This window comes from Podarcis pityusensis (genome assembly GCF_964106645.2).
Source record: "Podarcis pityusensis genome assembly, chromosome: 2".
NCBI lineage: Eukaryota > Metazoa > Chordata > Lepidosauria > Squamata > Lacertidae > Podarcis > Podarcis pityusensis.
Genome location: NC_138029.1, coordinates 93,217,253 through 93,241,068, shown reverse-complemented (window position 1 = coordinate 93,241,068; position 23,816 = coordinate 93,217,253). Strand labels below are relative to the sequence as shown.

Genomic DNA, 23,816 nt, shown 5'->3' with positions numbered 1-23,816 from the left:
TAAAGAGAAAATGTGGCCTCTTCACAACAAACTAAACAAAGGTAGCTGGTGAAATGGTATTTTGATCAACCCAGCTCTCATGTGATATGTTAGATGAGCAAAACCTATGGCTACCTCCACAATATGGGCTTATCCCCATTTCTGTTTGCCCCATGCCTAGAGAGCACAGGGCCTAGAGGTTTTCCAGTAGTCGTGCTTTCTAGGCACAGGTCTGAGAGATTTTTGCCTTTGCCCAGCCACTTCCCTAGAGCTCCTCAGTCAGCCTGGCAGGCAGGAAGAGATTGTGCGAATTTTAGCCCTAATTATCTGGATGACACCAGGCTGAGAAAGGCCAGTGGTTGTTTTTTTCTGGTGGTACTCAATGGTACACACAGAGGAAGGCTATAATATGCCTTAGACTTAAGCACACAGCCACACTTGTTCACACAACACTTCCTGGGTAACCTTAGCCTGAGGTCCTCTTTGGATCATATTGTAGAGTTGGAAAGGACTCTGACTGGGTCATGTAGCCCAACCTCCTGCAATGTAGGAATCTCAGCTAGATCATACATGACAGATGGCCATTCAGTCCTCTGCTTAAAAAACAAACAAACCAAGGAAGCCCACCACCTCTTGTGGGAGTCTGTTCCACTGCCGAACAGTCAAAGTTGTTCCGTGGTAATCTCCTTTCTTATACCTTTAAGCCACTGGTTCGGATCAAATGCCATCCGTAGACTCCACTGGAAGATGTTCACCAAACTTCGCCGTGCTCCTAATCTGGTCTCTGCGGTGCCACCATCTGTACCCCCCCCCCTTCTTCTTCCCACAGCTATCCTTCGACCGCTTTCGCTTGACCCACCCACCTACCTGCCTGCCCTCCTCTTTCGATTGCGGGCTTTCCGGCCCGCCTCTTGGCTGATGGGCGACATTCGCCTCCAGGGAGTACTTCCTCGCGGCTGCTTCTTCGCCGCTCGCCCGGTTGGCGCTGCTGCAGCCACAGGTGCCTTGGCCTCCCTCCAAGCACACGGCGGCGCGGAGCCACACAGCCCAGCAAGCGAGAGCGAACCAAAGCGGCCTGTGCCTGGGCGCAGCCATGTTGACTGGGACGTCACGTGAAGCCAAAGCGGTCAGCTGACTTCTCTCGGCGTCTCTTTCGCCCTCCTCCTCCTCTGGCTTCCCTCTGAAACTTTAAGCATCTTTCTTCGGGATCACGGATTCCAAGGGAACTGGCTCCCCGTGGTTTTCGTCTCCCGCGGCAAATGATTGGGACGGGGGTGAGAAAGAGAAAAGTAAACGAAAGGGCCGGGAGCGCGAGCCCCGCTCCTCAAAGAAATGCAAACCTATTCCTTCTTAAACCCATTTCCTGCTTTCATTCTCGCAGTCGCGCTTCCTTATGCATTTCCCTCCTGACCATGTTATTCGCCTTCTCTCTCGCTCCACTTGGCACTTTGAAATCATACCCATGCGCGCAGGTAGCAGGCTGGGTTAAAGCATTCGACAAACGGCTCTAGAGGTAAAAGAAGCTGAACACCTGCTGAATTTTGTTCTAGGTTAATTTGAAGAAGCGCAGGAGACCGTCTTCCGTTGCATCTGGCTAAGTATTGCCCTTGCCACTTTGAAGGCTGCCCTCTTTTTCTCATTAAATACGAACGTGTGACGCGACCTTGCAAGTAATCGTTGGTTCTCGCTGCCCACGTTATGCGGGCTCTATGAGCATCTCATCCGTTCCCCCCTCTTACGACCCTTTTTGACAGCGTCTCTGAGAGCAGAGTATTGCGCCTTGTGAATGCAAAGCACGAGCGCTTTCCCTGACCTGTGGCTCTTCCCGGAAGCTTCTGCTGCATAAGAAATGCATCAGATGCCACTTAACATTCTAACCTCAGATTAAACCGGATTGCGTACGATACTCACAAAATAAATACAGAGAGAATTAAATATTCCAATCTGTTTAAAAACTGCATTATTAACCTGAGCTGGATCCTTTGCACAAGCTAAAAAGAAAAAGTAAGCCCTACCTCCTTTGCTTGTCTTAGAGTACCTAGCTGACAGATATTGATTCAGTAATACTAGTTTGGTCTCTAATATTGATGGAATATTGTTAGATTTAGACATGGGTACTATAGAAAGTCTCAGGAAATTATGGAAAACTGATTGTGGTAAAGAAATAGAGGAGATGGCCTAGAACTAATTGCACAATCAGTCAGTCCCAAAATTAGTTTCCTCACACACCCAATAAATTATGTTAAAGGTGACACATGGATGGTGTGGTACCCACTAAAATTCCAAAATCAACCAGGTTTCTCATAACTGCTGGCTTAGGGACGTACCACTATATATGTTGGACATGCCACAAGCACAAATCTCTCTCTCTTCCAGGAATTAAAGAATAAAACTAATCAACACATAGATCCAGACACACAGTTCCAAATATCTTTTTTCCCCCCTTAAAACAATGCAGATCAAAAAAGTAAAGCCCCGATCAGCCACTCAGTGATCACAGTTTGGAACAGTATGAAAGGGGCCACAAGGGACTGTTATCATAAACTTTTTTGGGAGTATTACAGTTGTGGGGAAAACTAACACACGAACAGAATGGCCAAGGGGAAGGTAAATGTTTTGATTTGTAGAAGTCAGTTGGCCCATGAACCTGTTAGAGCAGGCTTCCTCAACCTTGGCCTTCCAGATGTTTTTGGCCTACAACTCCTTTTTTAAAAAAAATAATTTTTATTAACCGACCAATCAAATCAAATCAAATCACATAAATTCCGAATTACAAAGCCGAATTTTAAATTTTTGTTGAGGGGACCCATATTTCAAGTTCCGAAGGGGGATTCTGATCATCTTCTTGCTACTGCGTTAATGTCCAAATCAGTCCAAATAAAGTTCATAATTCTATCCAGTCTTATCTTGCTGTTTCCACATCTCATCTTGTTCGTATATTTTTTCTTTTTTTCTTTATGATCTCTTCTGATAATCTCCTTAAGCAGATAAACACTAATTATATCCTGTGTGGATTTTTCCGTTCGTCCAATCCTCATATCGAGATGGTTTCCATATATCATCACTTTCATAAATAACATCACTCTTTCCATCATTAATCTCAGGATCTGTCGTTCTTAAGTCCCACTGAGGAGTCTCACCCACAATATAAAAACAGCTCTTTTCTTCCTCCCAGACTCAAGTCCTCCGACAGAGCTTGCCAACATGGCGACGGTATTTTTAACTGCGTCATTCCAAAACTCTTAAACTTTCCACGCTCTTCTTAAAACATGCTTTGGTTAGAAAATTCATCTCCACACAGTCGTAAATCCACAGCTTAAGTCATTAAAACGGCATTTCTGACTTGTGAGGGGGGGGGATTCTTGTTTAATCATATAGAGGAAAGAAAGGAAAGGTTTTTTCCCCCTCCCCCATCCAGTCCCTTTGCCATACCGAGTCTTGGCATATCTTCTCATGATTGATTCTTGTTCCTCCGACTCATCTTGTTTATCAGAGAACTCTTCAGTTAGCAGTCTTTACTCCCCCTCCTTCCTTGAAATATGTGCATTTGCTTCTTCCTAATTGTTCCTTTTGAAGTTCTTGCAGCTAGTGGCGCGGATCAGAGACAGCGTCCAGGAGCACCGAGATCCACAGGAGGGCATTCTGCCTAGTGCCCTCATCCCCACAAATTCGGGGGTGGTATAGGGCACAGCAGGCAAGGGCAGCCCTCCCCCCATAACCTTGGGGGGGTAGGGAGGCTATTTACTCCCATCACAGCCTCCTAATTACCTCCTGTGGGTCGGAGAGATGTTATTGTCAGCCATCTTCCGATGCACCCCTAGTGGCCCCTCGTTTTTGGCCTACAACTCCTATGATCCCTAGCTAGCAGGACCAGTGGTCAGGGATGATGGGAATTGTAGTCTCAAAACATCTGGAGGGCCAAGGTTGAGGAAGCCTGTGTTAGAGACTTGGGCCCACCATCTGTTGTTGATATTACACCACCCCGTCTCTTGCCTCCCATTGTTGCAATGTCTACTGTGGCACCCTCTCAGCTTGGTGTCCAGTGTGGGAGAACTGGTTGTGTTCCCCTAAATCCATCTCTGAGCAGAGTGTTCCAGCAGAACATCAGAGTTTTCCTGCTCTCTAATAGTCAGCCTTTTCCAGAGTTCCCAGTTAAGAAAACTCCTATCTCAATCAGTTCAGTTTAGAATATAAAGTCTCGTGGCACAAACATAAACACGCTAGCTACATAAACTTTAGGAGATGCTGACACATCACGAACTAATCTACAGTACTATAATACAGTTCTTCTGGTCTTAAAAATAAACCTTGTAAAGATACAAGTATACAGAGAAATCCACTAGCACTTTACCATGCTGGCTCACCATACTATATTGAACCATACAGTATGTAACCTTTAGCTTCTTTGCTGCTACCTTGCACTGAGCAAAAACCCCATGTACATACACACATTCCTTGGAGAAGGTGAGGGTAAATTAATTGTGTTCCAGGCATTTAGCCTTGGACTGTTTCTAAGCCACCCAGTGCAACTGGCATGCTAACTCTAAACAATCCAGACATGGAGAATGAGCAGCTCAAGACATAGACTAGTGCATTTTCACCCATTTTTCCAAATTACACCCATGATAAAGATGGACTGTTTTCCCCACAAGAAGCATTTAATGTTATTGTGTATGTTAACTAAAAGGACAATGGCAGAGGACCACTATCTCAGTATACTAATGTCTGGAATTCATAACGGCTTGTTTATGCTGAGTTAAAGAGAAATACATTCAGTCAAGTCAGAAATGGGAAAATAGTAATTAGAAAAAGCTGTGAAATTACAATGGACCAGATCTTCCAAACTATTGATGTACCTAATTGTTTCTGAAACACTGTGCCAGTTTTGCAATATCTTGTGTTTTTGCAATTATGAAGTTAGTTAAAAAAAACTTGTATTGTTTCCTGTAGCTCTTAAAACACTGCACACTGTTTGGAAGCTCTTGCAACGTGATCATAAACAGATTTATTGAGTTCAACAGAACATAGTCCCTAGTGAGTGTGTTTGGGACTACAGCTCTCATGTATTATTCATATTTTTCCCCACAGTGAATCCCAATATCAGAACTACTGTTTACTAACGTTAAGCATAATTACAGTTCATTACTTTTTGATCAGGTATTGGATCCTTTATGTTTATCTATTTATTTTTGGTCATATTTACTTTACAGATTTGGGGGGGGGGGCAGGGGAGGATTAATATGCCCTCGTGGACTGTAAGACTTCAGCATAATTATAATTTCTAAAGGAGTGGCCATGTTAGTCTCCTGCAGCATAAGCAACTAAAAAGCCTTGTGGCATTTAAAAACTAGCACATTATTGTGCCATAAATGTGTGTGCATCACAGCTCACTACTTGAGATAAATAAAGTGTTACCCTGTGTTTATACACACACATTGTTAATGAGGCCCCATCTGCACTATACATTAAAAGCAGTATCATACCACTTAAAACAGTCAACATCCCCCCCCCCAAAGAATCCTGGGAACTATAGTTTGTTAAGGGTGCTTAGCATAGTTAGCAGACACCTATTCCTCTCACAGAACTGCAATTTCCAGAATGGTTTAACAATAAATCCCTCTTCTTAGTGAACTGGAAATTGCAAGAGAATAAGGCTTCATTCACCTGATGAAGTGGACTGTAGTTGGCAAAAGATTGTAGTCTAATAAATTTCTTAGACTTCAAGCACAGTCATGTGGAAGTAAATCCCACTGAAATCAATAGCAGCTGTTAATGGATAATCTTGTTTATGATCTCACTGCCACATCCCCTGCCAGCCACATCCCACACTGTCTATATTTGGGGGAAAGTCTGAGGAAATGAGTCTATAGGCTCCCCCACCCCATCACAGAGACTCATCCTATTATCTCCATTTTACCCATAGTGTGAATGTGTGTGAGAGAAGAGGAGAATAAAGCCTGCAACCTAGAGTACGAAATCAATATTTCTGGCTATGCTTTTTGTAAATAAATAGTAGTTAAAGTGTTTTGAAGGCCTGTGAATTTTTGACATGGGAGATAATCCTTTAAAACAGGGGGCACTACCTAAAACAGAAGCCATCTGGAAACCCTAATTCTCACCGTTGTAACAATTAGATTACAGCTTAATATTTGCGAGAAGTGAGGTTAAAGGGAATCAGGCAGAGAGGGCCTTCTTGGTAGTCGTGCCCGCCCTGTGGAACGCCCTCTCATCAGATGTCAAGGAAATAAACAACTATCCAACTTTTAGAAGACATCTGAAGGCAGCCCTGTTTAGGGAAGTTTTTAATGTTTGAAGTTTTATTCTGTTTTTAATGTTGTGTTGAAAGCTGCCCAGAGTGGCTGGGGAAAGCCAGCCAGATGGGCAGGGTAGAAATAATAAATTATTCTTATTCTTATTATTCTTATTATATTTTCTGTTAGCAATTCAACTCAAACTCTGAGCAGCTTTGCAACCACTGGCGTCCCTTAATCAGAATGTGCACGTTCACCTACATGAAAAGACATACCCAGATGTTGCAACAGAACTCAAGTAATAATTACAGGGTAGAAAGGGGTACTCATCCAGATGTGCATCCAAAGCAGCTAAAGGTGTTGAAAGCCTGCCACCACAAGCAGCTCACCCAGGGTAGACTTGGTAATATGGCACCCTGATCAAGGACAAAATATTTCTTATTTTCACAATAATTCCTTTTTAATCTTATATTATTTGCACCCCCTCGGCTCAGCACCCTGTGCAGGGGAACCACCCACACCGCCCTAAATCTGGTGCTGGCTCACCCTTGTTGCACTGGGATGAGTTACAATTTCAAAAGCAAAAGCTATCTCCCGTCTTAAGGGTCTGCACATAGTCCTGGTTCTATAAAAACTCCATCGCACTTAATAGAAAAACTCATGATGTGTCATAAAGAGGAAATGAACACATCAGACATTCACTTTTAAGCTTTCATTTAGATCACTAAATCAGCTAAAAAGCAAGGTACGTCCAACTGCATTTGCAACAAGTAATTTCCCTTCAGCTCATTTCTATCCAAGGCAAATGCAACTCCTTACAATACTTTGAGATGATGGGATCCAAAGGCACAGAGCTGCCAAACTGAATTTCAACCATTGGGTCCTACATGCGCTAGGTGGGATCTGGGTATTTGCCAGTGGTAGCATGGAGAAAAGCAGGACTATCCAGGGCCAATCCTAGGTACGGGGAAACAGAGCCCCAAACAAGGAACGTGCAAGGCTATGCAAGGGCATGTTCAAGTGGGGTGGTCCATGAGGCAAACAAGGGTGTAGAAAGATGGCCCAGTTCAGATTGACCAGACTGGACAAAGCACAATACTGATACATAGTTCTAATGGGAGGCCCCATTAGCTAAAATGGTACCTCAGGTTAAGAACAGTTTCAGGTTAAGAACAGTCCTCCAGAACGAATTAAGTTCTTAACCTGAGGTACCGCTTTATTTCTATTTCTTCTTTTTTGCATCCTGTAGTTTTTATTTGGGGTGTTCTATGCTTGTTTACCTAGATATTAAAATGTATTATTATTATTATTATTACAGTGGTACCTTGATTCTCAAACTTAATCCGTTCCGGAAGTCCTTTCCCAAACCAAAGCATTCAATAACCAAGGCGCGCATTCCCATGGAAAGGACTGCAAAATCGACTGATCCGTTCCAGACTTTTAAAAAAACAATCCCTAAAACAGCAAATTAACATGAATTTTACTATCTAACGAGACCATTGATCCATAAAATGAAAGCAATAAACAGTGTACTGCAGCCATACAATCAGTCAATCAATAGCTGAACTGGGTTCCACACAGTCACACACATACAAAAAGAGCCGCAAAAACAAAAATGCAAAATAAATAGCAAAAACAGACAGACGTCGGCATAACACTCAAAATGGAAGTGTGGCACTCAAAACGGAGCATGTCCAGCTTCCAAAAAAAAGTTCGCAAACTGAAACACTTTCGGGTTTGCAGTGTTTGGGTTCCAAGTTGTGTGAGTACCAAGGCGTTTGAGAACCAAGGTACCACTGTATTACTACTACTACTACAGGAAAAGAGGTGGTGCTAGTCCTGTGCACCTTACTTACTTACTGTAGTTTGTTAAAAGTTTGGGGAATTGTGTCTCTGTGAAAGGGAAACTACAGTTCCCATGATTATTACGGTATTTTTTTAATGTATGGCATGAATCTGCCACACTGTCATATTCATTTCAGTGGAGCTTTTTTCCAAATAAGGTACTTAAGATCTAAGCATGGAAAGCTACAGGGGAGATGGAAGATGTTGAGAATGGTGAGTTCAACAGGCAGGCAGGCAGGCAGCCAGACACTGGGAATGCAGGATCAGCCCTCAAAAGAAAAGAAATATTCATTAATTCATTTTTACAGTTAAAGCATATTAAATGTCATCTTAATTTGAACAGAACATTTATTTTGTCCTGTGAAATAAAAATAAGCAGCCTCTTATAACGAAGGCATAGGAATGATTTGTTGTCTTTAGGATTTGGATAGGAACATATTAACAAAGTTCTTTCCCCCAGCCTTGGAAGTTTCCAGGGAGTTAAGAATACAGAGCTGAAAGCTTGCACAAGCATGGTTTCCGTTTATCTGTCTTGGTTCCCTCCAGCATTGTGACATCTTTAGCAAAGCAGGAGAGTAAAACAAAAACAAACTGAGATCAAATTTAATTAGGAAGCCAATTTTCTCATGTTGTTTTTTGGGGTCAGGGCTGTGCTAAATATCCTTTCATCTTGTAATAATGGGTTGTTTGTATTCCCTGGTGTGAAGTGCACAGAACAATCATTCCACCTTTCCACCACTTTTTTGGGTGAGGAACAGAATTCAGAAACTACATTCAGAAAGGATGTGTTCACAGTATACCTCTAAAGCACATTTAAAACACATTCTCTCCCACAAAGAATTCTGGGCAATGTAGTTTACCCCTTACAGAACTACAGTTCCCAGCAACCTTTAGCAAACTACACTGCCCAGAATTTGTTGAGGGAAGGAATGTACTTCAAATGTTCTGAAAAGGTATAATGTGGACACAGTCCAAATGTGTATCCAATCCAGTAGGCTTGTTCCCAAACACAACCCTCTAGCCTTCTCCCTGTGTTGCTGCTGATCAGCAGGCATTTAATAATATTGTGATGAGTTTGACTTGTAATCCCTATAATCCCAGCAACTGTGAAAATATAAATTAATATATCTTTCTCATGAAGTGGTCACCTGGGGGATGGTCCATTAAGAGAGCTAAGGAAAGGGGCCTCTGTGCCAAAGGGAGTGGGGGTCCTCTACCCTCTCTTGGATAGTTAGTGGGACAAAAACCAGAGTTTAGAATTGAAAAGTATGTGTAATGTGTCACCTGGAAAAAAAGCTATGGGCTGAAGAGGCAGAGAAGAAACCGTGGCTGATTTATGCTTGAATCAAAGCCTGTGGCTACTGGAGAAGCAAGACCCTTTTGGGATGTTAATGCTGTGAACACTTCCATCATAGGCTCAGGTTGTATATATGTGTAAATAAGCCATATATCATAAAGACACCACAGTCTCCGCTGTGGCTCATTCTCAGAAAAAAACATGAACCCTGGGCAAGCACCTGGACCCCTGGAATCTTGCACTGCTCAGAGACTGGGGTGGTGTGTGACAATATATTGCTTTCATGGTTGCAGGCAATATATGTGTATGCTTCTCAGTTTGTATTCTATTATTTTATGCACTGTGGCTTGCCGTTGTTTTATTGATTATAGTTTAGAAATTATTTATTGTTGAGTGGATTTCTGTTTAACTTTTATATGCTGATATTATTTTATACTACTCTAAAAATTGTTGAATGTTACTTTTTGATGTAGGTTGCTTATTTTAAAGTTTTGTTTTATCACCACATTTTTCTATTGCATTAGATTGTTATAAGATGTACATTTTTTGTTTCTTCAGCTTGTAAACCGCCTTGAGTATTGTAAGATAGAAAGACGGTATAAAAATAATAAAAAATGAAAAAATGATGACATTGCTTTCAATATATTGCTTTCTATCCTCCACAGATTCACGCACTCTCGAATGCAACTATTCATTTATTTTATCCACTAAACTTTGTTTAATGACTTTTTTTGGTGGCAGATGAAGACATTCCTTTTCTCCCAGGTCTTTTAACATCTTTTAACATTTTGATGTTGCTTTAGATTCATCTAATTTTAGTCTCTGTTTAAAACTGACAGCAGTTAGGTTTAACTTGCATGCTGGGTGGAGAGGTTTGCATAAGAACATCCCTAATGGGTACGACTAAAGGTCCATCTACGTCCAACATTCTGTTCTCGACAGTGACCAAACAGATGCCTTTAGGAAGCCCATAAAACAAGACAAGAGCAGAAGACCTCACTCCCCAGCAACTGGTATTCAGAGGCACCACCTCTGATACTGGGGGTAGTACAAAGCTAGTAGCCCTTGGTGGCTTTAGATTGTATGTATTTGTCTAAGCCTCCTTTAAAGGCACCATCTGATAGCAACTTATGGCAGCAGATTCCATAAAGAAATTGCACGCTGTGTGACGATGTGCTTTCTTCTGCCTGCCCAGAATCTCCGGCCAATCAGGGGATGACCCTGAGTTCTAGTACTGTATTATGACCTAGGGAGAAAATCTTATATATTGGCCTGTTAATCTCTATCAACCTTCTAAGTGCTAAGAAAGATTTCCCCACACATTTGCTATAGGCATGCAAGAATACAGTTGTCTTGGTTGTACCGTTAAAGAATCAGCCCTCTGTCCTGTTTACTTTGCTGAAATATGTCGGCATTAGATGTGATTCTGTTCTGCAGCATTACCTTGCATTTCCCACGTTTCCTTCTGAGAACATTTTTATGCTACCATCTGGTGTATTTCTGTTCCAATGGCCCTGGAGATGTTTGAATCAAATTTTAAAAATGGATTTCTCTTCTAAGAAGAATTGGCACAGGGCATGAAAATGTCAGTGCGATGTAAGATATGCTGCTGCCACCACCGAAAGAGAGGTCCTGGCTCAAGTTCTCAAATGTGCTGGCTTAACATGTCACTGGTGCATCTGCTAAATGCTAGTAAAAGTCTGCTGCTGCAATGGCTAAAAAGAGGCAGAACACATCTATACCATAGTGCAGAGCTTTCCAATCTGTGTGTCGTGACATGTTAGTGTGTCAGCTGCAGTGTGTAGGTGTGTCCTGTGAACGCTCCCCCTTTAGTTTCACCCCCGGTTGGCTGGTAAAACTGAATTACAGTGTCGCAGAATGATGCATGTCTAAAAGGTGTGTCACCAACATGAAAAATTTGGAAAGCTCTGCCATAGTCTATATCCTTCCAGATTGTCATGGGCCCTGGGGGTGATGGACAGGACAGACCAGAGGAGTGACCTGGGGTGGGGGAATCCAGTGAGCTGGGAAGATACCTACCCAGATCAGAGAGCCTGAGGAAGAGAATCCTGGGGAAGGTCCCAGTGAAAGGCAGGTTTTCATCACCTTGTCCCATCTCCTCACCAGTCTTGCTGTGCTAAGTTGTGCCCACCCCTTTCCCAGAGTTGCAGAGGACGTGATTGTTATGTACTGAAGTTCTCACCCTGGGCCAGCAGGGGGATACTGTAGATAGTTTTCACTCAGGTCCACATATGCAAATAAGGGATTGAAAGTGATGTTCAGTGATTGGATAGTTACAGAAAATGGTTACTGTTGTGTTCTAGTGGAGGTCTATATAAGCAGGCTGGCTGAACCCTTCAATTCAGTTCTGTTCTGGCCTGTGAATAAACAAGAGCTGTTTGAAAAATCGCTGTGTCGTCTGATATGTTCACCCACAACTTAACAGTGATATTGTTGGATCAACATCTTTGCTTGTGAAGGCATGGGGTAGCACCTGCTGTGCCTCTGAAATACATCAAACCTATGTATCTCACTGACCTCAGACTGATGGCCCAGTTGTTGTTGTTGTTGTTGTTGTTGTTGTTGTTGTTGTTGTTGTTGTTGTTCCTTTCATCTGAGGATTCACAGGGTGGTTTACAATAGAAAAATACATATCATAGTCACAAACAAAAACAATAAACACCCACTTCCTTAGTTTCAAAGGCCATAGTTTGTTGAATTAGCCAAAGGCCTGGGACAAGAGAAATGCTTTTTGCCTGGCACCTAAAGATATGTAACAAAGGTGTCAGGAAAGCCTCCCTGGGGCATGTATTCCATAAACGGGGAGCCACCGCAGAAAAGGCCCATTCTCATGCTGCCACCCTCCAGACCTTGAATAAGGGCCTCAGATGATGATTGCTGGTTCCAGGCTGGTTGATACGGGGAGAGGCTTTTCAACTTTATAGTAACCTCATAGCTGGCACAAGGAATTAGTGGGAAATGAAGTCCTTGGAGAAGGAAAAAATAATTTTACAATTACTATAGCAGCGCACATTTTCTATCTGGAATTTGGTACCACAAGATGAAGTGAAGGCCACCAACTTGGATGGCTTTAGAAGCGGCTTAGACAAATTCATGGAGAATAAAGCTATCAATGGCTACAAGACACAATGGCTGTATACTTCCAGTTTCAGAGTTGGTATGCCTCTGATTACCAGTTGCTGTGAATTACACATGGGAAGAGTGCTGTTGCACTCAGGTTCCACTTGCTTGTGGACTTCCCACAGGCATCTGGTTGACTACTATGAGAAAAGGATGCTAGACTAGAGGGGTCTTTGATCTGGTCCAGTAGGGCTCCTCTCTTGCTCTACATGTCGCTACAGTAGAGTATAGGATAGGGCATAATCACAGCATACCACCACCCATATGCAAATCCTATCCAGGGATGCTGTTAATTAGATGAGGGGCTGCACTGTATGGGGGAATATTTTTTCTAGTCTCAGACATAGCTGTCAACGTTTTCCCCTTTTTAAAGGGAAATTCCCTTATTCCGAATAGGATTCCTTGCAAGAAAAAGGGAAAGTTGACAGCTATGGCAGATTGTGCACAGTTAGAGCACATTGGGAAGAACTCTACTGGTGGGAACCTTGAAGACAAAGCACTTTGCACACATAGCCTGTTGTCAGTGTCCTTGGATCCCCAGATTTTGCTGGACTACCACAACTACCATAATCCCCAACCAGTTTAGCCAAGGGTGAGAGACGATGGGAATTGTATTGCAACATCTGGGGCCCCGAGGTTGAAGAGTCCTGGGGAAGACACAAGAGAACATGAGCGCATTTCATTCAGTACATCTGCTTTGGTGAAACTACATAGAATAAGCCAGACTGTGTGTGAATGTACTATATATTTAAATGCTTGTTTAAGAAAGAATGCCAGTGGGAAATTTTTAAACAAACGAGCATGTTCCTTCTTCCCTTGCCTGTGGGAAACTAAGTTGGGATCTGAGTACTGTGAACAAGTAGTAATAAGATTGCTAATGGGAACTGTGTCTAATCCTATTAGTGGGATTTTTGAATAAAATACACTTTTAAACAACAGTAAGTTCCAACTGATGGATGTTGGCTGTTACATAACCTTGTTTAGTTACAACTCCCCCTTTAAACAAAAAAACCTCTGCAGCTACGTAAGGTCAGAGTGATTTGAACAATATAGAAGGGTGGGGAAGTATTTGTTAAGGATTTCCATTTTAAAAAACAAGCACGGCTCCTTGGGTTGCCAACCACAAGAAGTTTGTAGGGCTGCAAAAATGAAATAAAGCACATTTTAAAATAAGACATGAACTTCATATAAATGCACTAATATTCTAGTAGCCCTTTGCAGCATATGACATACTTTACCATTATTACATAGTTCACTTATATCTACTCACACATAAGCCCCATTGCATTCAATGGAACTTACTCCCTGGTAATATAACCCTATCTGCTACAGATGCAGGAAATCCATTTTTACATCAACTTTGATCATCCACACCATACATTGAAAGCACACTTTAACATTCATTGTTTCCTCCAAAAGAGTCATGGGAACTGTAGCTTGCTCCTTGCAGAGCTTGAAAACTCTGGTTTAAGCCTAGATGTCTTATGCTGGGTCAAGCTATAGGCACATCTAGGATTGTTCAGTGTTGTCTATCTTCCCAAGGAGAAGTTATCCAAGGCTTCAGTCCATCCTAACTGAAGCCACCCTGTGCATCACTGGTGCAAATGTGAATATAAACAAAGGCTGAATCTTAACACACTACTTCCTGTGGTACGTAAATTCAGTGACCTTGTCCCTCTACTTGGGACAAGGACTCCAAAACAGTTCTGCAAACTTCACAGAAATTCAACAATGTGCCCATTGCTATTGCTAATAAAAGTAACTTTCCCCATTGCTTCACACTGTGCAGTGTTAGTCAAAAACCATTTAAGGGGGTTTACGATGCCATTGACAAACCACTTAACCCATCAAGCTTGCATTTAAATGGGATTAGATCTGTTGATTGCATGGGTTAGTGGAAGTGCTGTGCATTATTAGTGCCAGTGGTTGGTGGATTGTAACCATAAAACCTTTGCTGGAAATTAAGGTAATCAACCACAGCCTGCTGCTTCAAGGTCAAATCCTGCTTAGCCTGATCCCCTGCAGAACTCCCAACATGACTGATGTGCTTCTGGTAAAGCAACATACTATAAGCAGAGACCAGGACAGAGTTGGCACCAAGATGTCTTGATAGTCGAGGGAGGAAATCCAAATGGCATCCTCCCTCCCATTAATTGGGAAGTTTTTCAGTGCAAACCCCATTAAACAGTAATCCTACACTATTGCACAGCCCACATTTCTTTCAGGACAGTGTTTTGACCCTCTTGACTTTGCCTTTCAACTTATTTTTTATCAATCTCATTTGGGAAAAGTTTCCTCTTTTGAAATAAAATGTGACCACATTGCATTTTTTGGGAAATTGACTATTTACATGTATATTTAATTTAATAGCACTATGGTCACTGCTCCCAACTGCCTCAACAACACTTACATCTCATGCAAGCCATCCATCACCACATATAGTAGCTTCCCCCAGACAATCCTGAGAACTCACAGAGCTACAGCTCTCAGCAACCTTAACAAACTACAGGCCCCATTATTCTTTGGAGAGGGGGATATGCTTCAAATGCATTGTTAAACACCACCCTTCTCCACAGCAGTGCAAGATTCCAGGGGTACCAGGCATGCCTACCCAGGGTCTGTGTTTCCTTTTGGAAATGAAGCACAGCAGAGACTGCGGTGTCCTTATGATATATGGTTTATTTACACCTATATACAACCTGAGCTTGTGATGGAGGGGTTTGCAGCCAGAGGTTCTTGCATCTTCCATAGCCACAGCAGCTTTGGCATTATGCCAGCCATTGCTCTCAAATATTGCCCTCTAGCTCTCTCTCTCCAGACTAGTTTACTAACTCTGTTGCTTAACTCCTAACCATAATCCCTAAACTCTAACCTAAAATGCTAGCATTGTCTTTTTAAACTATCTTCTGTGGGGAGGGAGGGAGCCCACTCATTTGCAGGTAAGATTCATCTTTGATCCTTGCTGTTGTCTTAATGAGTCATCCCCAGGCCATCACCTCAAAAAGAAATTATCCTGACTTAATTAGTTTTTAACACTTGTTGATTCCCTAGGATGAAAGAGGTGTCTTACACACATGCAGGTCTTGATGAGAGTCTAACATGTGGGAACCGGACACACAGTTTTAACACACAAGCCTTAATTATTGGTCCCAGCCACAAACTCATAGCAGTATGGGGTGTTTTTATGTCCTTTGTCACAAACCAGCATATTGCTGCGTACTTTTACATCTGGCTGATCCTTAGACTAATGAGTTGTCTTTCTGTCATCACTCCCCCCCCCTTCCTTTCATAATAGTTATTACAAGGAGATTTCCAATATATACTACATATGCATGTTGCTCAATCCTGTCCCAAAACAGACTCTCTCTCTTTTTTAATGTCACAGATGGTTGAAATTCTTGGCTGATTCCAAGACAGCTCAAAGGACAGTTGACCGCCTCCAAAAAGTATTGGGAGGGGGGCGAGGAAATAAATGCTCCAAACAAAATTCCTCTGGAAGCATGTCTATGAAACTGAATGGAAACACATTTTCTTCGGGAAACAGGAGTACCCCCTCCCTACACTGGAGATGGGAAGGTGGGCTGCTTTTGGGCCAAACAATTGGTTTACAGGCGGAAAGGGGGGAGGGGATAAAGGAAAAAAGCTCAGCCAATAGCGGCTTAGGAAATACTTTTGGCTTCCAGCGCTCATTTGCAACACATTCCTTTTGATCTGACACAGGGAGTGTAACACTGCCCCGTCCGCGAGCCTCCCTCAGCAGCCCACCCTTGGAGCGGGGTGCATGCTGGGAATCGTAGTTCCGCGCTGAGGCCCCGCCAGCTAGCAGCGGGAGGCAGGATCTCTCCGGCGGAGACTACATTGCCCATGGAGCCGGCGGGGACTATATAATCAGCCGCAGAGCCCGAGAAGTGCAGTAACCATGTGGATGTGCTGCTGAGCCAGCTTTTGGCTGAGGAGGGTTGGGAGCCGGAGCGGGGGCTAGCGAGCCTCCATCCCTCACGGAGCTCCTCGGCAGGGGCAACAGGGCTTCCTCCGGGAACATGGGATTACAAAGCGGCTCCTAACCCGCTCCAGCTCCAGGGCGAGCCGAGCCCCTTATGCAATCAGGTAAAAGGCAAAAGGCAGCGGGGGGCGGCAGTGACAAGAGACCAGAAGCAGCAGAAGTTGGCTTTTCCCCTCCAGGGGAGGGGGAGGCTCAAAAGCCCAGCTTTGACTCGCCTTAGTTTGCAAGCTTCTCGTTGCAGCCCTTTACAAACCACCTCCGGTGGGGGGTGGTTGGTTGTTATTTTAAATATATATATATATTTGGCTTGCCTTTCTTATTATCAGATCACCCTGATCCTGTTTATACAGGAGGGATTGTGGCTTTGGCGGCGGCGGGGAAAGAAGCAACAGATCAAATAACGCTCCCTTTTCCTTCCTTTCTTGAATCCTAAATCCAGCCCCCCCCCCACCGCCCAAGTTTGCAACTCTTGACAGCGACAGGAAGAAAAAAAATGCTGCTTGAATCATGTGGGGAAGGCATCGACCTCTCTTGAAAGGCGGCGTCCCCCGGCTTGTTAAAACTTCATGGCTACTGATGCAGCAAACTGATAAGGAGGCGGGTGTTAGAGCGGGGATCCGAGAGGTGTGATTGTGTGTGTGCGGTTGGTGTTTGGGCGGAAAAAAAAGAGAGACGGGTTAAAACACGGGTGATTCCCAAAGGTCTCGGCAAGATGTTGCGGCTCGACATCCTCTCCCCTTCCGTTTTTAAACTCGCCTTCATTTCTTGGAAACACTGGCAGATTTCCCCCCTCGGATCTCTGCTGTCGTCTTAAGCGAGAGCCGAGCCTTCTCTAGCCTTCTGTAGGTCTGTTTTTTTGGCAGCAAACTTCTGACTTGTGGGGAGCAACACGAGTTCCTAAGTTATTAACTTGATTGCTTTTGCATCAAACAGAGTGGAAGGAAGCTGACACAAATTGGCCCGAGTTAATGTGGGAAGGGCATGTGGAAGGTTGCCTTTTGGAGTTTTAATGGGTTCATTTTTTTCTTTTTTTTTTAAGGTTCTTAAAATTCCTTTCACTCTAGTTCAGGGCAAGGATTCCAAAACTGTGGTCCGTGGACCACTCATGAACGTCATTCAGATGGTCCACAGCACACCCACATTACAGATTCATATCGGTTTTTAAATTGTATTTTTACGGCTTTGTATGTGTCACGCATTGCATTGTAGTTTGAACTCTGTGGGATCCAAGTTGTGATACATGGTATAAAACAAGCAATAAAAATACCATTAAAAATCATACGGTGTCTAGCACAGTGCATAGCAGTTGCTGCAACAGGCAGAAAAATCATCAAGTGGTCGGCCAAGATCATCAGCAATTTTCAAGTGCCCCCTAGGAGGGGAAAGGTTTGGGAAGCATCTGCTTAGAGATTTAGGTGTCTAGTTTTTTTGGGGGTGGGAGATTCTAATGCTGTGGAAGTCTGTCAGAACGATGCCTTCTTGGGAAAAGCAAACAAAACACCCAGGTTGTGTTCACACATGCAGTAGTCCATGGTGCAGTTCTCCTGTGGAAGTAGCTGAACAGTTGCGTACATGCAGTGTGCAGAAACTGAATGTTTGACGAAAAGGAGATATGTGTAATCTTTAAGAGACCTGTTCCCTACACCTGCACCTGTTGGCAATGAATGAAACAATAGGTAAAATGAGAAATAATTGTCAGGTGGTGGAGTATTTAATTTAGTGTTTAGTTTTTATTAATGAGGGTGCTGGAACTGGATACAAAATTCCAAATGCAGCTGCACCATATATTTACATAAGGGCATTCTGATACTGACCATTTTATTTTCAGTCCTTTTATTAATAATACATAGCAAGGAATTGACCATGTTTACTGCCACAGCACACCTTGATATTTTAGAATGAAAGTGGTCTATAGATGTTTAAATAATACTTTCACTGAGCTTGCCACCAAGACCCCAAGATTTCTTTCCTGGAAAATTGCAGATAGATACCATCTGCATGTGTACATGCTTGTGTGCACTTAATATATAACATACAGTATCTAAATTTGTGACTGAGAGTGTGCATTACTTTATAGTTGCTTATATAAAACACCATTTGCTGTTCTATTGCCCATTCAGCCAGCATGAAGTAATTCATTTAGAGCTCTTTGCATCTGTATAATTTGGTGTCATCTTGGCTATATTACTGTTCACCCTGACTCAGATTAAATAGCATTGGTACCAGTACAGATCCTTGCTGGGGTACCACAGTATACATTCCTGCACTGCAATTATTGTCCACTTAATGCTTTATGATCTGTTGTTTGTTTTGACCAGTTGCTAATGCATAAGTGTACCTGTCTTATCTAGTGACTGCCACTTCACCTTTAGTGACAGACTTTTTGACAGCCTAAGTATGCGCTGTACAAGACCATCCAGTCAACCTGTTTATCACACTTAAATCTAAAAGACTAGTGATACAGGACTTCCCTTTGCCCAAGGCATGCTGATTCTTCCTTAGCAAAGCGTTTCTCTCTCCCACCAATCAATATTTCACAATTCCATCTTTAATACTTCTTTCTGCTATTTTACCTAGCTGTTAGGCACCACAACACTTCATTTGTCAAAAATAATTCCAGAATGGAACCAGGAAACGGCAGGCCTCTTGGGCTGTCTTCCAGTCTGTAGGTAAAGAGACTGATGTTTGTAGCGATGATATTCCATTGCACTTTATAGCAGTTGTACAGTTTGTTGCAATAGGTAACACATCTGCACAACAACCCTATGAGTGTGGGTGTTCCGTTTTAAAGATGAGCAAGTTGAGGTTGAGGGAATTGCTGTGATCCTCTCCCCTTTATTGCTGTTCGTAAGACTTATTAAAGGGTGTCTCCATATATTCCAAGTATCCCTAAAATTGCTTGGATGATGGGGAGAAGTAGAGAAAAACTTCAATTTAAGCAAAGCCAATATTTGCATGCATGGATTTTAATGCTGATCAATATTCCACTTTAATCATTTGTAAATGTAATCTGTCTCTCCCCGCCTTCACTTTTTAGATCCTTGTGATAGGTGGAATAAGCTTCTCTTCCAAGAGTGGAGTCTACTTTCAGTGACCTTGCTAGAACTGTAGGCTGCACATTCAAATCAATGGGATATTGACTTGGTCAGTACTGCATCCTACCCGTTATTAATACAATCCTGTGCATGTCAATTCAGATGGAAGCCCCATTGAGTTCACTGTCTGAATTCATCACAATGAAGTCTCTAGCTGTTGATCACATTATGCTAAAAGATTGAACTATCACAAAGCAGGTTGAGTATAATGATAAAGGCTCGATTTCAACAGTCACATTACCGTGTTTGGTATAAAATGAGGTAGCTTCCTTTGCAATTAGGAGTGGACAAGCATAGCCACTTTCTGTGGTGCCCTCTACATGTTGCTGGACTACAGCTCCCAGCAGCCCTCACCACTGGCCATGCTGGCTGGGGCTGATAGGAGATGGAGTCCCATGACATCTGTAGGAAGCACCATGTTGGCTCCTGCTGTACTAGAAGATGCATGTTAGGTGAAACTGGTGTACGTCGTATCTTTCTTTCATTTTCAGGAGGAGAGGGAAAATGCTATATTTGCACCACAGTGGCGCTCTGAAAAGGTTGCATGCACCGTACCATTTAGGGCACTGTTCAGATTTCAAGGTGCTACCCTTGGGGGTGGGCAGAAGTAGGCTGCTGGGCGGATTCAACAACTGACTTGACTTAATGGGGAGTTGGAGATGGTGGAGAGCAATTCTCGCTGAGAGTTCCTCTGTCACCTGCAAGCTGAGTCAGTGTTACGTTATTTTCCAAAGTGCTTCACGCACATTATATTGTTGTTGTTTAGTTGTGTCCGACTCTTCGTGACCCCATGGACCAGAGCACGCCAGGCACTCCTGTCTTCCACTGCTTGGTCAAACTCATGTTGGTAGCTTCGAGAACACTATCCAACCATCTCATCCTCTGTCGTCCCCTTCTCCTTGTGCTCTCCATCTTTCCCAACATCAGGGTCTTTTCCAGGGAGTCTTCTCTTCTCATGAGGTGGCCAAAGTATTGGAGCCTCAGCTTCAGGATCTGTCCTCCCAGTGAGCACTCAGGGCTGATTTCCCAAAGAATGGATAGGTTTGATCTTCTTGCAGTCCATGGGACTCTCAAGAGTCTCCTCCAGCACCATAATTCAAAAGCATCAATTCTTCGGCGATCAGCCTTCTTTATGGTCCAGCTCTCACTTCCATACATCACTACTGGGAAAACCATGGCTTTAACTATACGGACCTTTGTTGGCAAGGTGATGTCTCTGTTTTTTAAGATGCTGCCTAGTTTTGTCATTGCTTTTCTCCCAAGAAGCAACCCTGGAAGGTAGGTCTTGCTTCCATGTAAGGCAAATGAGTCTGTGGTCCCATAATACAGATGGGAAGCTGAAAGGTAGCAATTTCCTGGCAGCCACCTGGTAAGTTCACAGGGTTAAAGTGATCCCTAGGTACATTGTATCAGATAAATTCGAAAAGAACTATTAAAGTTGTATCTCGGCTGGGCAAAGAGGCTGTTACTTTGAATATTGCCAGTACTTCTGAATTGCTGTTTTTCCTTTTTGAACCCTCCCTCAGCCCTCACCCTCCATGGTGCCTTTTTAAGAATGTGCAGTCTTGTGCTAGGATAGGCCTCTTTAACAGTCATTTGAGAGTGCATTGTCCCTTCTCTCAAGCTTTTAAGAATACTTGATACATAAGTTAAAGGATGTATTATATAAACACACATGAATGTTGTTGCAGATTTGGCTGTAGATGGTCTTAAATGGTCAAAAGATGGGCAGTTGCAGCTGGCTAGTTCTGAGGGTCTTGGTAACTAGTCTAACAGTCTAAATATTTAGTTGTTTCCTGGACTACAATAACTGGGCCTGAGGAGGGAAAAAAGCCACATACTTCTCAATTGTGTGTTCTTTAGCTTCCTGTTGACTTCTTTTTAAAGACTAATCAGACACTGCTCAGAATATTTTGTTGCCGGAGCCAGAAAGCACACAAAAAAGTCCCCACCTGTAACAGGGAATAATAATAATAATAATAATAATAATAATAATAATAATAATACACTAAATTGATCAGTGTATTACTCCTTTAATAGGGCTCCAAAATTTACAGCAGTATGCTGCCTGGTGAGAAGACTGGTACTACTGGTAATGGTTAGAGACTTTTATTTGTGTCTTGATGTTAGGAACGTGGGAAGCTTCCTTCTACAGAGTCAGACTACAGATCCCTTTCACCTAGTTCCAGCTACACCGATTGGCAGCAGCTATCTTAGGCAGGGGTCTATCCCAGGCCAAACTGGAGATGCCAAGGCCTGGATTGAACTGGGACTGCCACCTTCTACATGCAAAGCACCCAGTGTGGCTAGGTGAGAAACATAAATCTGGTCATTACAAACGTCCTGAGGCTCATAGGTGATGCTCTTGTAATTGTAGCAGGAGACAGAGAGTTAGGTGGTAGCTACCACGCAGAATTCTCACGTAGACATGGACAGCATGAAAGCCCTGGGAGTGGATATCGTCAACAGGTTAATGGAGCAACAAGTACATCAAGTGTTTCTCCTCTGCTGAAATCTCATTGGTGAAGTATAAGTGGGAGAATGAAGGTGCAATCAAAGCAGGAAATCAGGATGCATGTGAGGAAGCAAGTGGAGCTTTGAGATGGATACAGCTTTTTATCCACTTCAGCCAAGCGAGCTTGGCTTAGGACTTTGTATGGAATCCTAGCTAAAAGCCAAGGGTCTCCACAAAAGAAAAGCAACGAATCCTAAGCCATTAGATTTGTTCCCAGGTATTTGCTTAAGAGGTGTTCCCTCAAGTTGACAGTGGGCCTTGAGGGCAATTGCTTTCCTACCTGGGTGCCTGAGAAGCTAGACCAACTGTTATGTATCTTCTGTGATCAATTTTATCGACTCTGTGAGGAGCCCTCCCATCCTGCTCTGAGTGAAAGTGTAGGCTGTACTTTTTCTTCAAGGCACACTTGTATTGGCAAGAATTGTAGATTCATGCCTGGCAATTGGATTTGCAACGGTTAATAAACCAGAGAGGAGTTAAGTGCTTGTGATTTGGATAGCATATAGCTGAAACTGTATATAGATAGAGCTGTTTCAATTAGTTATCCAAAGCCATGAATAGGCACCCCTTTTTGCAACTGCAAGGTAGCCCAGTTAATATTTTCTCCTAGCATCCCATCTTCCTCTTTGTCCAGTCACTCATGAGTTGGGAGACAGGTTTGTTGTTTCTGGGCAGAGGCAATGTTCCTGAATGCCCTGCCTCTGTCAGTTGTAGTGTGGGTTGTGTTAGGGAAACTTGAGGCAAATGTTCCTACTCTCTCAGGATGATGGGGAGATAGATGCTTCATGGGACTTCCCTGTTCTGAGGGCATATAGTACAGTGGTGCCCCGCAAGACGAATGCCTCGCAAGACGAAAAACTCGCTAGACGAAAGGGTTTTTCGTTTTTTGAGCTGCTTCACAAGACGATTTTTCCTATGGGCTTGCTTCGCAAGACGAAAACGTCTTGCAAGTTTGTTTCCTTTCTCTTAACACCGTTAATACAGTTGCGACTTGACTTCGAGGAGCAACTCATAGAAAGCGGTGTGGTAGCCTTTTTTGAGGTTTTTAAAGACTTTGGTGATTTTTGAAGCTTTTCCAAAACTTTCCCGACACCGTGCTTCGCAAGACGAAAAAAATCGCAAGACGACAAAACTCGCGGAACGAATTAATTTCGTCTTGCGAGGCACCACTGTAATGGATACCTTTAGTAAAGTGATTTGATTTTTCAACACACGTTTCAGCTCCTCTTGTGGCATCCTATTGCACAGTCTGAGAAATTCTGATTGAGAGTCTTGGTGAGGTTGCTGTACAGTCAGATGAGCTAATTTGAGATGGGTAGCTTTGCCAAACTGAAGACTTCTGCACACCAGAAATTACATCCAAGATGGCATTCTTTTTGGATGCTGGACAAGGCAACTAATTACTCTGCTTGCTTGAATGCCAAGCCTATCATAGAAGACTACAACTTGGTGTGTACCTGCCATTCTTCTTGGCAACCTCAGGGGGGGAAACTGAACTGGAGCAATCTGTTCTGGTATTCATTCCATGATAAAACCTTAGGGAGCATTAGATAGAGAGAGTGCATGTGGCTGACCCACAACTATCAATGGTGAAGAATCAGTTAGCCTCACTCATAACCCTTGCAGCTGGCAAAGGGTGCAGTATCACAGACAATAAATCAACAACATCAACAAGGGCATCTTTTGTTTC

General features: G+C 43.1%; 2 protein-coding genes across 7 annotated transcripts in view; one reads left to right on the top strand and one right to left on the bottom strand.

Annotated features, from left to right (window-relative positions):
* Nucleotides 1-1,114, bottom strand: part of SUMF1 (sulfatase modifying factor 1) — an 87,231-nt gene extending 86,117 nt beyond the window's left edge. For 2 of the 3 annotated variants that reach the window (XM_080995858.1, XM_080995859.1), the window contains exon 1: nt 847-1,114. In XM_080995858.1, coding sequence (XP_080851984.1) covers nt 847-1,074 — 228 coding nt within the window. In that variant the 5' untranslated portion in view covers nt 1,075-1,114. The remainder of the gene's footprint in view (nt 1-846) is intronic. The other variant, XM_080995857.1, reaches the window with a different exon arrangement.
* A 15,302-nt stretch (nt 1,115-16,416) lies between these two features.
* The window catches only part of ITPR1 (inositol 1,4,5-trisphosphate receptor type 1), a 216,347-nt gene continuing 208,947 nt past the window's right edge, over nt 16,417-23,816 (top strand). For 3 of the 4 annotated variants that reach the window (XM_080995581.1, XM_080995580.1, XM_080995579.1), the window contains exon 1: nt 16,417-16,620. The gene's annotated coding sequence lies outside the window, so the exon portion shown is untranslated. Of the gene's footprint in view, nt 16,621-19,553; nt 19,661-23,816 lie in introns of all 4 variants that reach the window. The other variant, XM_080995578.1, reaches the window with a different exon arrangement.